This window comes from Symsagittifera roscoffensis, chromosome 10 (genome assembly GCF_963678635.1).
Source record: "Symsagittifera roscoffensis chromosome 10, txSymRosc1.1, whole genome shotgun sequence".
Lineage (NCBI taxonomy): Eukaryota > Metazoa > Xenacoelomorpha > Acoela > Convolutidae > Symsagittifera > Symsagittifera roscoffensis.
This window is the reverse complement of record NC_087071.1, coordinates 8214180-8227804: the sequence shown is the minus strand read 5'-3', so window position 1 is coordinate 8227804 and position 13625 is coordinate 8214180. Positions and strand designations below refer to the sequence as shown.

Genomic DNA, 13625 nt, shown 5'->3' with positions numbered 1-13625 from the left:
AAGTTATTCCGCTGAGCCGCACAGAAAGTGAACAAACAATTGCATCAGTTTTTGAAATGTAGATGTCAAGTTTTAATCTTCGATGATTTTTTTTTTTCATTAAACACAATTTTGTTCCGACGTTTGTAACAAAAGTAAAGGAAAATTTGTGTTCGGGTGGTTTTTTTTTCAGACAAATTTCGAATTTTTAACTAGCCAGTTTTGACGGAATTTTTAAATATCATTCAAAAAGCACTGTTATTCTAAGCTTAAATTTGAAAAAATATTTGAACAGTGATGTTTTTTTGTTCTTGGGGTTTTTTTGTTCTTAGTTATGGGGGTTTAAAGATTGCCATTTCGGCCAATATGGGACAATGAACGCGCGATATATTTCTCGCTATTAACGCACCAGCGGAGATTTTATCCTTCTCAGAAATTGTTGCAAATTGGTTGAAGGAAGCTTATTTTGGATTGTTACTAGGAGCAAAATCTAACACTATGTAATTTATATGGCGTGTTGGTCGATGGTTTTTTTTACAAAAAGCCTCAAACTTAGTTTAAAAAATTCATTTTTGTTTACAACAGTTAAGTTCTTCTTATGTGCTTCTTATGTTCTTCTTAAGTTCTTCTGTTACTGCTCCATAAACGTTAGGAGGCGGCGGAAGTTTCACGGCTACGTCCTGACACGAGCAGTCTTCATTGTATTTCTGCTCAAATTGCTGAACAAAGAGAAATAGAAGATGACGCTTTTCCCATACCCCCCCGTCACGTTCGAATTCCAAATTTAAAAAACTATTTCAACGTTGTCATAATGCAATGAAATTCTGCTTGCGGTGAACAAACGAACAGTTCTGAACAGAGCTAGTCTTCATACCTTACCTCGTTATATCACGCATTTAACCGTTATAACACGTAAAACAACAATGTAGTTGGAAAATTTAGTAGTGTGTGGGGGTAGTAGAAAAAAGAGTCTAGCAGAGTTTTATGACTTTTTTAGCTAACTTGGATAAAACAAAAAATGACTTTTTTTATGGAGATCATAAAAGTTTTGTTCAGTTGCTAGTCAGGCCAGATGCCATATCACAAATTGCCTCAATCAATATGGTGAAACAAGTGGTTTTACAAGGTAGAATATAAAAAAAAAATTTGGCCAATTTCAATCGACAATCTGAACAAAGCCAATTTATTCAAAAATCCATCCAACAATGCGAAACAAGATTTTGAGTGTAAAAAATTGAAATTAGGAAAAGAAAAAAGCATGTTATCTAGAATGTCTTTTTGAAAGCGAGAAAAATGTTCATTTTTCTTCTTTTTTTTCATAGAAAAAAAAACAAATATTCATTTTCTGTTGATAGTTGATAGGAAAGCTAGCAAAATAGCAGAACATGTAATCTAAAATAGCTCAATTAAAAATTTCGAAACATTACGTTTTCATAATCAAAAATCAAAAGAAAAAGTCACCTCAAAAATTTTTGCTCCTGTTTTCGTTTTTGAAATTAAAAATGGAATAAATTTTTGATAATTTGCATACAGTTATTCCTCTTGAAATACATCTTTGTTATCAATTGAGAAGTAACTATAAAATCGATTAATAAAAAAATCATAATAATCTTTTGTAACAAAAAATGATTTATTGAAGTCTAATTACAAATTTGGACTATTTTTTTTGTAAGATTAAGACTGAAAAACTTATTAAATTAGGATGAAAGATTTTGTCTTTTCAAATTAAATAATTAATTTATTTTCAAAAGTTTTTTCCACCAGAGAAAAAAATTGCAGATTAAAACCCCGGGAAAAAAACAAAAAAAATTAAATTCTAGAAATATTAGAATTCATGAAATTGGCCAAAAACTGAGTCTTTTCTTTTTTAGTGCAAAATCAACAATTCTGTGCAATATTCGGCCTGTTTTCTATTTAAAAAAACATCAATTTGAACCAAATTATTGACCCATTATTATTTTGATAAAAACTTTGCAACTGTAGTAACTTATTCATCACAAAATGCAGTAAAAATTCATTTAAACTCAAAAACATGCATGACAAAAAAAGAGTCCAATTCAATAAACTATATACTTAGAATTTGGAAATATTGTGCGACCTACTGAAAAAAGACACATCAATAACCCAAGTGTTATGAGACATGTTTTTACAAAAAACAAAATTTGAAAACACCCTTCACCTGCAACTGCAAATAGCACACAATTTTTATCCTAAGTTTTAACTAAAACAGACAATAGATGAAAAAAAAACATTTTAAACCAGAAAATGACATTGAAACTTTTTTGATTCTAATGAAATCACACTTTTGGAAAAACTTATTAGAAATGACAAAGTTTGGCAAATTTAGATCGGGAAAAAAACTGTTGTGCTTGACATCAAAAAATGAGACCTTTAGAGAGGGTAATTTGGATCATTTGCATTGGATCGTTTATTGAAATTCTATTTTTCGATCTGTTTTTTGAATTTCTATTTTAAAAATTTGCTGTTAAATAGGTGAGTCTGCATTGTTTTGTTCTGCGATCTGAACCCGAGTATCAAGCCAATTTTGGATCCAATCAATTGATACAAAAACAATAAACTCAATGGCAGACAAAGTTAAACAAAAATTAGGTTGCTTACACGCATGCACGCCTTATTTTAAAGTCAATTTTGGACAACTTCAATCTACAGTTTCAGCAATAGCTTACAATAAACTTGAGAAACTAATCTTAGCTACCTTTTGAGAAAGTAGTTACCAGAAAGGTTGATAAAGGTATTCAGCGGCCAGTTTTTACCAGCACTAAACATTTTTTCCAATGGTGCGAAGTTTCAAGAAACAGCCGAGTTAACGAAAATTGTCAATCTGAATAATTCAGTTTTCTCCTTGAATTTGTTTCAGATTGCTTGATTGATTTTTCCTACTCCGCTCATTAAAAAAAACCCACATCAAAGAAAACGTATTACAGATGGAGAAAATGGACTTTTTCAGAACAAGAAAATTTTGGTTGATATCAATAAGTTGTAAAGTTGTGCTTAAAATCAAAAAGATGTAATTTCTTGATTTGATCAAGCTTGGTGAAAAAAGTTTGTGTAAACCCTGAGAGAATATTGTCCAAGATATATCTTAAAATTAAGCGGCTGTGACTGTAAAAACCTAAACTTGCTTTTTTTCTCCGATACCGTAATGTTCTTTTCGTTCAAACTGAGGTTCTTCTTTAACAAAGCAAGGTAAATTTGGTGTCCAAAAAATTGAGTTTAAACATAAAAAATCATTCAGTAATGAACATCTGTAGAAGTAAAAAAAACGGTGATAAAACAATAAAAACGTATGTTTGAATCTGCAAAACAACAAGATGTAAAAGATGATCAACAGCTAAATAATATATTGAGAAATTTTTTTCGAGCTGTGAACAACATTCGAAGTGCAATAAAAACTTTTGCCTGTCTGATATGAAACTTTTGGTTTTGGTGTCAAATTTGAAAAGCTAGTGCATTATTTGTAACAGTAGTGCAATATTCGAAAGCTAGTGAAATTTTTGAAACACTTGCGCAAAATTTGAAACACTAGTTCAATACTTTTTCTGGAGGAAACAACCGAAACAAATGTGTGTTAATCAATTTCTTAACATGTGCTTCATACCAGATGAGCAAAGCCGTTTTTAGCAGCTAGAACTTTGTTCACAACTCGAAAAAGCATGTCTCAAATTGTTTTCGAGTTTTCTCGATGCATTTCTTAGCTGTTGCTTATCTACTACATAAAACAGACGTGGTCAGTATGTTTTGGTGCCACATTTGAAAAAATAGTGCAAGAAATAAACTCTAGTGCAATACCTTTCCTAGAGAAGTAAAAAAAATTTAAAGAAAAATTGAGTTTTTGCGTGAGATTTTCCTTTCAAACGTGTGTATTGTGTATTTTGTTCACTTGTTTCACATCACATGAGTTTAATGCCAGATAAGCAAGTGCATATCAAGCTTTTAAAAATATTTTATACCTAAAATTTTAAGCAAAATATTTCATATCATTTCGTTGTGGATTATTCTACAAAAAATTCCTAGAAAAAAACAAATGCTCCAGCATGTTCTTAATGCAAACTTATTCAAAAATCTTGAATTACGATCTTCAAAACAAACTGAGTTTTCCAAGTTTTTTTGAAGCTAAATCCAAAAGTAAAAAAGTAAAAACCTCATTCAGAACCTAAAATTTCATTACGAGGCCAAACTGTTCATTGAATAGGCGCATAGTTTCGTGTCTGTATATTCCTGGATTCCAGAGACAAATCTTTAAAAATGTGAAAATTTTGACAGCACGATTAAAAAGAACGAAAGAACAAAAGAAGAACGAAGAGAGCGAAGAGAGCGCAATGGACAAAGTACGCAATTTGGCTTTTCAATGTTTAAAAAATAAAAACACAATTTGAGGCAATTTCTTTCATAGTGAAACCGCAAAAGAAAAAACAAGTTATCAACTAAATCAGCAACAAAAACATTGCCTTATTTTAACGGCAATCATATCATATGTTAGACAACTTTAGCGATTTCACTATACACACACTTGTTGAGAAAACGAATTATGCGGCAATTTAGTTTCATTAAAATTGCAAGAATCAAGACCTCGACACAATCGTTAAATAAAATCCCGGGTTGACCTCCATATGTGTGTTTTTTGGAGATTTTATGACTAGCTTTTTTTGATGGTGACAACAAAAGGTTACATTGAATTTGCCCCAAATTTTTTTTTTGAATTGCACAATTCAGACGATCAACCATTTGGTGACTCTAGTTTTAAATAAACCATGTTTTAGTGACTTGTGTTCTGTCGTGAACACATCTTAAAAATTTTGAGAAGTAATAACTTGAAAAATCAACATTTTGATTTATGAAAAAATGCTTGTCTTACAATTTCCCTAATAAAAACGCTCATCTTAGAGTTTTCTCAACATTTTCTGCATCTATGGAATTGTACAAAATTGTATGACAAGCTTTTTTGGTCAACTCGGGATATTGGCGCATTTCAACGGCAATCAAAATATTCGACAAAGGTTGTAAAATCACACTTATCATACCATTGTCAATGCTTTTAAACATTGACAACTAATGCAACTTTAAATATTCTTATCAAAAACACTTAATAAACAGGACTTTTTTTGTAAAACTTGAAAGTTTTCAACAGTACCCTTACTTTAAGCGCGAGAAAAATCAATCCGCTTCAAATTCAGAAAATGGTTCCAAATCATACGACATTTTTTTGTGAGTCTAAAATGCTAGTTTCCGCCATCTTATACCAGCTTTTTCAACCGCGTGAAACTTTAAGTCGAAATTATGGAAATTGACACACTGAATTCTCATTTTTTCGTTTAAATTATTTCAAATCAATTTATTAGGTAAAGTCTTCGCTCAAATATAAAACTTACGATGAAGGGTAAATACTGGTAATTTTCAGATACAAAATAAACTCATAAGTTTTGGTGTCGAAAAACTAACCATATGAAAATTACCAAATCAACTTACCATCACAAACCTGGTCTCTTAATTCACGCCAAAACCAATAACCTATCTTATTACTTGCAAAATCCTATTCCTTATAGTAATACCTAGCCTGCGGTACTGGAAATCTATGGCACATCTTAATACGTGGGGACCGCATGCATCGCCCAGCTCTGCTCACATATAAGACTATCACTTATAAGACTTATAAGACTATCACCTTTTCACTGCATATATGTTTATTGCTTCACGTTCGTTTGAATTATTGTTTTTGGGATTATGATTATTTTTATGGTGCTTTTCACCTAGATTTGTATTTTTTCAACTAATTTTCAGTCTGCTTCTGTGCTTGTAAACAGGTATGGATGGAGATGGAAAGGAGAATGACGGGGATTTTGTTGGGTGGTTTGAGCTGAAAGGCCTGAGCTGGTTACTATACCGGGGTTTTTTCTTGCAATAAATACATTTAATATCATCTGTAGTTTCTTTAGAAGTGTAGAAACAAGAATTATAACTTAGACACTACGCACGTTATCCGTATAAGAAAATGGACTGTGAATCGAATATTTCATGAAGTGAACAAAAAAAGAAATGTACCCGAAGCGAATATTCACGAACATAATCGGGTTATGGCCGTCGCGTCTGCGTTATAATGTTAAATTCTACACAACTTGCGCTGAAGGAACGAAATTTTTTTGTGGAATTCGCATACATTTTTAATTAACTTTTAAGACATGTCCTTAGATTCCAGAGAACCAACAGACACCAAACTGTGCAACTATCCAGTGCTTAATTTGACCTCTTTTTCATAAGAATTTTTATTCCGACTTTCGATACAAAAGTAACGGAATATTTGTGCTCGGTGTGGGTTTTTTTTCTTCAGATAAACTTCGACTTTTTAACTAGCCATTTTTGACGGAATTTTTTATATCATTCAAAAGGTATTGTTATCCTGAGCCTAAATTTGAAAAGATTTTCACCTGTGATCATTTTCCGTAAAGTTATGAGGGTTTAAAGATTGCCATTTTGGCCATTTTGACCAATTTGGGACAATTAACGCGCGGTATAATTCGCATTATTAACGCGTAAGCGGAGATTTATTCCGTCTTATAAATCGTTCCAAATTGGTTGAACGAAGCTTATTTGCCATAATTGATTTGTTTGAAGGAACGAAATCTATCTTTTTGCACTTTATATGGCTTGTGGGGAGATGATTTTCATTTAAAAAATTCAAATTTTTGAGAAAAAAATTTCATTATGTTTTATTTCATTTTATTTTTTTAATGTTATTACTGCTGCTCCATAAACCTTAAAAGGCAGTCGGAACATTCAGGGCTTCGCCCTGATGCGAGCAGTCTTGTTATATCTGTTTTGCCCTTGACTGATAAAAAAAACCTGTTGCAGTTAAATTGTCAAAACAATCTTTCAAAACAATGTAAAAATTTGCTAGATATGCACGCATGCTATATTTGCTAGAAAACAGGCAGAAAAAAAACTTAATAAAGTATTGAAAACTTGTCGTCACAAAAACACAGGTTTCGATCCCCTATGTCACCATCTTGGTCTGATTTGATATCAATGTTTTGCTCTTTGACACAATCTGTTGACTCATCGGGAGGGTTAGATGGCACGTGAAAAATTCCCGGCTCGAGGTGTTCGACTTATGTTTCGAACAACTCGAACAAAAACTAGGCTGCCAAAAAATTGAACAGCAGAATAGTTTGATAGTGTCATTGATTAGGGTTTGAGTCGTACCAACAGTCTTTTTTTTTTTTACTTTTTTTTAGCATGAAAAAGCCTAGTTAGTTAATTTCTAATCAAAAATAAGATGAGAAAAGTTTCGAAAATCCCTGCTTTGCTCAAACAAATAGTACCATGTTCATGCAAGCTGAGAGATCATTCTATAAAAAGTCTTCAAATCTCAAAATGTTTGTTTTTACTGATCAGTGAAAATAGATGACTGCATCCTTTTCTAGAGTTTTTGGATAGACCTAGGACAAGCTCATTTCAGTTACAATTATTACAATATATTTTCTCTCATAAAGAATTCTAACCCGTACCCAACAGAGGCTGTTTTTCAGATAGAAATGTGATATAGATGATGTAGCCAATTTGTTCGGATTTTCTGTACATATCTCTTCTTAGTTTAGCAATAAACAAATTTTGAAATAAAATGTCCTGAAACCAGTTCACTGCTCAACCGCAAAGAGATGAACATGCTTCGAGTAAACCCAAAAGCCGTAGCAATTAAATGCAAATGAACACTTGTTATAACAAGTCTTGCCTTGCAATAGCTTGCGAAAAGTGTTCTAAAGTAACAAGTCATTTGGGCTAAAGGTTAACTCAACTGTCTCACCAACTATAAAGATAAGGGTTTGAAATGCACCATTAGATTTTTTCAAGCAAGAAATAGCGTAGATTTAGCTAATTTTTTTTTCGATACAAAAGGTCGAAGTTGTGGTTTTTTCGATACAAAAGGGTCGAAGTTGTGGTTTTTTATCAAAAAACAGTGCTCTTTCGTATTTCCAGACTGTTGTGACAAAAACGGGTATTTTTAAACCGAAGAGAGTGACGCACCCGGGTTGACAAAAATGCCTATCATACAATTTCATACTATGAAAAAACCGCATATCATACTAGTTCGTTTTTAGAGTTCAATAAAAATATTATGGAAATAGCATGATAACTTTTTTCCCATAGTATGACATTTTAAACTAAATTTTTTTGCAACATTTTGGAATAAAACAACAAGCGTTTTGCCAAACGTCTCATTGAACAATTTTTATGTACTGTAATATATGATATTATTATATATACATATATACATACTGAAATTGTATGACAAGCATTTTTTTAAAGAAAAAAAAACAACTTTTTGTTTTAGGTTTTTGAGTTTCATCCGAAACACACTAGCCAAAGGTTTTCTGTGAGTAGAAAACCGCAATTGTTACTGGGATTTACCCACGTTATACTGCATTTGGTGATATTAGCAATGTTAGTTAAATGTAAAATTTTATAATGATTTGAAAACCAAAAACGTAATTTTCAGTGTATGGCTAGAAAAAGTTTTCTGCGGTTGAGAGAAGAGGCCAGTTTTTTTTTACAAAATTATGTTTAAACTAGCATATGAAAATAAAAAAAATAATTGGTTTATACAAAAACACTTGCTCTCAATTTTTGGATTTCTTGGGTGACATTATCTACGTTACATAACCCAGACGCAGATATTTCAAATATTTCATGCAAGTCGGACTTCCATTGAAGTTTTCTAATTAAATAAGTCAAATACTGATCCCCATTTATTCAGTTGTAATCAATTATTTTTGAAGAGGCCCGCAGCGAGGCTCCATGAATAATAGTTAAATTATAATCGATTTATGTGATCAAAAACATTGCCATTATTATTGATTATAATTACACTTTGGTCCCACGCAATAGATTACAATCGATGTAATCCAATTTTTTCTTCGAGACATTAGAGCTATTTTAATTCATTTAATGTCCATTATTATGGATTACATTGGGTTATAATCATACCCATAAATTTTTCCATTTTTTGCAAAATTTGCAGCTTTTTCTGCATTATTACTGCACTCATTATTCTGCACAGCCTACTCAGTATCTAAATCTTCTTATATTTACTTTATTTCTGCGTTCTTCATTTTTTACACCCAAGATGAACACGCCCAACTTTTTACCGATCCCCCCACCAACCATATCCCCACGTACTCCACCCCACCTGGTTTAGGAGGGAGATATTTCGCTTGTCCGAAGTGCAGAATTGTGGACTAAGTATCACTAGCCGGGAAAATCATGTTTGAGACAGAATATTTTTTTGAAAGAAAAAATATTTCGAGTCATATTTAGTTAAATTCAGATATAAGCATTAAATGTCGTTGACGTCATTTAGCATACTTTAAAAACCATTATCTAATTATCTTATCCTGATTTTATTAATTAAATGTACTGTTCAGCCAAGATCAACATATACAGCTGGTAACACCTGGTCTTTAAATCGGATTAGTTTTATTTCCATGGTGTACTAACCAAATGAGTTATGACCAAAATTATAATGACTTAGAAAATGACAAAACTGCATTACGCAAACAATTTTTTTTGTTAATGTTAATCCTGTGGTGTATGCAGTATTTGAGATAATTCACCTGAATCAAATATAAATTTCCAAGATCTACGTAAAACAACACAAAGAAATCATTTTTCTGAAATATTTAACTGAAGTTTTTATGTGCAAAGTAAAAATAGTCTACCACTAATTTAAATATACATTTTATTATAGCCTATGGATTACACCCTTTTGTCTTACTGTTCATTCATAGCGCATTAATTTTATTTCATTATTTTTTTAATAAAAATTTTTGACGAGCAAAAAGAAGACTTCACTTCTGTTGTCGCTTATTTGATTTAAAACCTAAATTTGCAAAAAATATGTTCTACGTGCGACGCCAGTATCTATCCGGCAAATACGATGAGTCATCATCGTCCTCTTCACCCTCAGCTGTGATGAGTCACGTGGGGGGAGTGGGGGTGGGGGTGCAGATGACGTCATGTAGTGTGGGAATAGGGGTGGGTGTGGGAGAGAGGAGGGATAGTGGAGGGGTGACTTTGAGGACAAAGAGGACTCTGTTTGGGGGGAAGTCGCAGCAGAGGAAATCGCAGGGGGGAAATAATTTCTCATTGAGCTTGGATGTAAGTAGATTTTATTGATTTTACTATTTTGAATAATGATATAAAAATTAAATATTTTGAATAAAAGTATAACCTACAATTTGATTGTTATAGTCATGCTTATATTTTGTATTTTGCAGATACAAAAAATTAAAATTTATAATTTAAAACGAGTTATGTTTGAGAAAAACATTATTTTAAATTTGTTAAGTCTCTTTGGACGCTGTTAACGAATCTGCTTACGGGTAGGCAAAAGGGTGTGTTGATGGTGCTTGGACAAGGTTAAAACACGGCGGTGTCTTGAAAGGTTAAAGGGCTGGGGTTTCAGCTTCAATTCACATTCACTTTGCAACAATTAAGCAAAGTGTTGACTATTCATCAATTATTTGAAACAGTCCTTTTTTATTAGTTTTTTTTAACCGAAATTTACTTTTTTCTTGTAATTCAGTGTTCAATCATTTTGAAATCTAAGAAACCTTCCCCGAGTTGAGAGCGGTTTTTGATTCTTCTTCTTACTCCTCACAAAATAAGTTAGCATCAGGTACGCGGCTAAATATGAGGACCAATTATGCTTAGAATGCCATTTTTTGTCAAAATCAGACTGCGACCCTAAGACTAACAAAGTAAAAACCAGTCGCTTGGGTGTGTGAGTGTATGAGTGTGTATAAATTTTTGTATGCTGGAACGGGGAGGGGGGTTGTACGAAAAGAGAGCCAAGTGTTAATATAATTCCAGCACAACTATGAGGAGGAGTCGATGCACTCCAGATGTGCTCTGGTGTTCGAGGCCGTGGACCAGGTGGGGGGACTCATGAAGGTCATTCAAGTGTTCAAGGTCAGTAGTCCAGCATGGTTAAAGGTCATTCAAGTGTTCAAGGTCAGTAGTCAACATGAACCAATACAGGTCAAAAGGTCAAATGTCATTTTTTGGCAAATTTTTATACACGTTGTCTGTGGCGCAGAAATTTTTTAAAATCTTAAAACTTTTTTGGGTGTTTGGTTTCGTTGATTATTATATTTTGTTTGGCCAATAATCAGAGTCTTTGATGCTGAGTTTCAATTGTCTCTTCTCGCCCTTCAAAAAAGCATACAGAAATTTAAAGAAGCTCACAGCAATTTTTTTGAGATCCGTGGTAATTACTATGGGCGAAACATTCGGGTTTTTTTCCAACCGGGCTATCCTCAATTAAGCTTGAACAAGTTTTGAAAAATTGAAACGGTTTTTATAACGCAGAATTATTGTAAGAAGTAATCTCTTTGTTACATATTACTTTCCCCAGTTGACAAAGATGACCAATCTTGTAAGATCTTGTAGGATTCTTGCAAAAATGACTTCGAAAGATCTATCTGTGGCGGGCTATCTCGCAAGATCTTGTAATATTTTTTACAAGATCTTACAAGATACACCATCAGTTTTTCGACTGAGCTTTCTTGTTAGTTCTTTTAAGGTTTTTACAGGATCTTAAAAGATAGCTTGCAGTTTCATCAAGCATGTTCTGGTAGTGTGGCTAGCGGAAAACAAAAAGAGCAAAACAACTTTGGCCTTTTTATATTGATCAAAAAATTTCAAAGTGAGCTGAAAGTGTGAAAGCAAGCGCCATCTTCAGAAAAACATTTCGATTTGTTTTTCGATATCGCGTAATAATATATCACTTGATATAGTTGAGTCACATTCGTCAATTTTCATTTAGAGTTTGAAAATTGTATTTAACTAGGCAACATGTCTTCAAGATTCTTGCAAGATTTATTAGTTTTGACTGGGGTATCTTATAAGATCTTGAAAAAATCTTGCAAGAGTCTTGCAAGAGAAAGCAGTTTTCTGACAGAATCTTGCAATAAGCTTACAAAATCTTACAAGATAGGCGACTTTCAAACACATGAACTTTTCAAAATTACTGCTGCGCCGTTCTGTTTTTTTTTTAGAGATACAACATAAACATTCGGCATATTGAATCGCGAAGAATTCCAATTAGAGCTGCTGTTTCCAACAAGGACAACAACAAAAGTCTACAAGTGATACCTGATGTAGATGATGACTCATCTAACGTAGAGAGAAGCGATACGAAAGCGGAGGAGCTTGGAAAAGGCAAGCATCGGTTATGAAATTTGTGAATGAACAAATCGAACTTAACTCATTGTTTCAAACACATCCATAAAAAAGTGACACTAAGGAACTTTGGCGCAGGGTTGGTCAATTTTGCCTAATTTTAGGTACATCAAGAGTCAAGCGTGAAGACGTATTAAAGCCCCTCAGTCATGATTCGGATTTTTTTTTTTAGAAAAAAGTTGTTTCAGTGCTTAAAAAAATGGTCTGACTGCTTGAAAAAACTGGTCTGAAAGTTGTCGTTGGAAATGCGAAAAACTGAAAAAAAAATTGTCTGTGTCGATAAATTGAAGCCAATTTTTTTGTTAACCAAACTCAAAAAAACAAGTGCAGATAAATGGAGAACTCGAAGTAACAGGATATTTTTTCATGTTTATTGAAAAGGGGGAGGAACTTTGTTTTCGGTTGTGTTTTCTTTAGATTTTTTTTCACGCAAAATCAAGTGCCAAACTTACATCTCCCAATGAATCGAGGGATATATCATATAAAGCCCTTTTGAAAAGCGGCATGAAATTTTTGAGTTTTAGACTAAGTTCGAGCAATTAAAGAGATCGAGTAACATTTATGATAAAAAAAATTGGCCATTTATATTAAAAAATGTTCTAAATTTTAATGAACAAAAAATAAGTTTAGTTAGTTAAGCTTCATTGCCGACTTCCTTGCCAATAAAATTTTTCTTTAAAAATTTGAAAATTATAGCGCAAAAATTTTAAAATTTAAAAATTAAAACAAAAAAATTAGAACTATTTTTGATTTGTTTTTTTTTATAATGTTTTTAATGAGTTTCCTTTTTTGAAGACAACTGGTGTCGATGAGGCCTAATGGGCAAATCGTTTTTGTATGTTTATGATTCTCTCAGCACACAATCACAAAAAAACGACACTAATTTTAAAGGTTTAATAATTCGATATTTTTCAAATTAATTTATGAGGTCGGAACATTCTGCGCTAGTTGTAACTCGACCGGCTATCCTGTGCACTGATACTTATGGCCGAAACACTCAATGCTACTTGGACAGCAACTGATTTCTTTTGTTTGAGCAGATTTGAACAATTTGAACAGATTTCGAAAAGTTTATTGAATGTTTCATAAAATTCATAACGTTACTTTTCAATATTTATGACTGGATTCTATAGTAGTCAGCTCATACTTCGGTTGGTTTGTTTTTTTTTAACATCATTGACATGCTTTTTTCAACTGGAACAACTATTTCATATCTACTCCCTTTCCCATTGGTTGTTCTATCAATTTCACAAATTTTAACTGTATTGTCTATAATTTGTTGAAGCGTGAGCCAACAACAAGTTGAAAGCTACTTTTGGTCGAAAGAGACAACTAGCGCTTTTAAAAATAAACGAGACTTCGTCACCGTCGTCATTTTGAAGCGGCAAACG

At 32.6% G+C, this 13625-nt stretch overlaps 1 protein-coding gene across 1 annotated transcript in view; it reads left to right on the top strand.

Moving 5' to 3' along the window:
- The first annotated feature begins 10010 nt into the window (after window positions 1–10010).
- LOC134855208 (tryptophan 5-hydroxylase 1-like) overlaps window positions 10011–13625 on the top strand; it is a 53382-nt gene continuing 49767 nt past the window's right edge. The window contains exons 1-3 of the mRNA XM_063871659.1: window positions 10011–10149; window positions 10864–10962; window positions 12051–12213. Coding sequence (XP_063727729.1) covers window positions 10885–10962; window positions 12051–12213 — 241 coding nt within the window. The 5' untranslated portion in view covers window positions 10011–10149; window positions 10864–10884. The remainder of the gene's footprint in view (window positions 10150–10863; window positions 10963–12050; window positions 12214–13625) is intronic.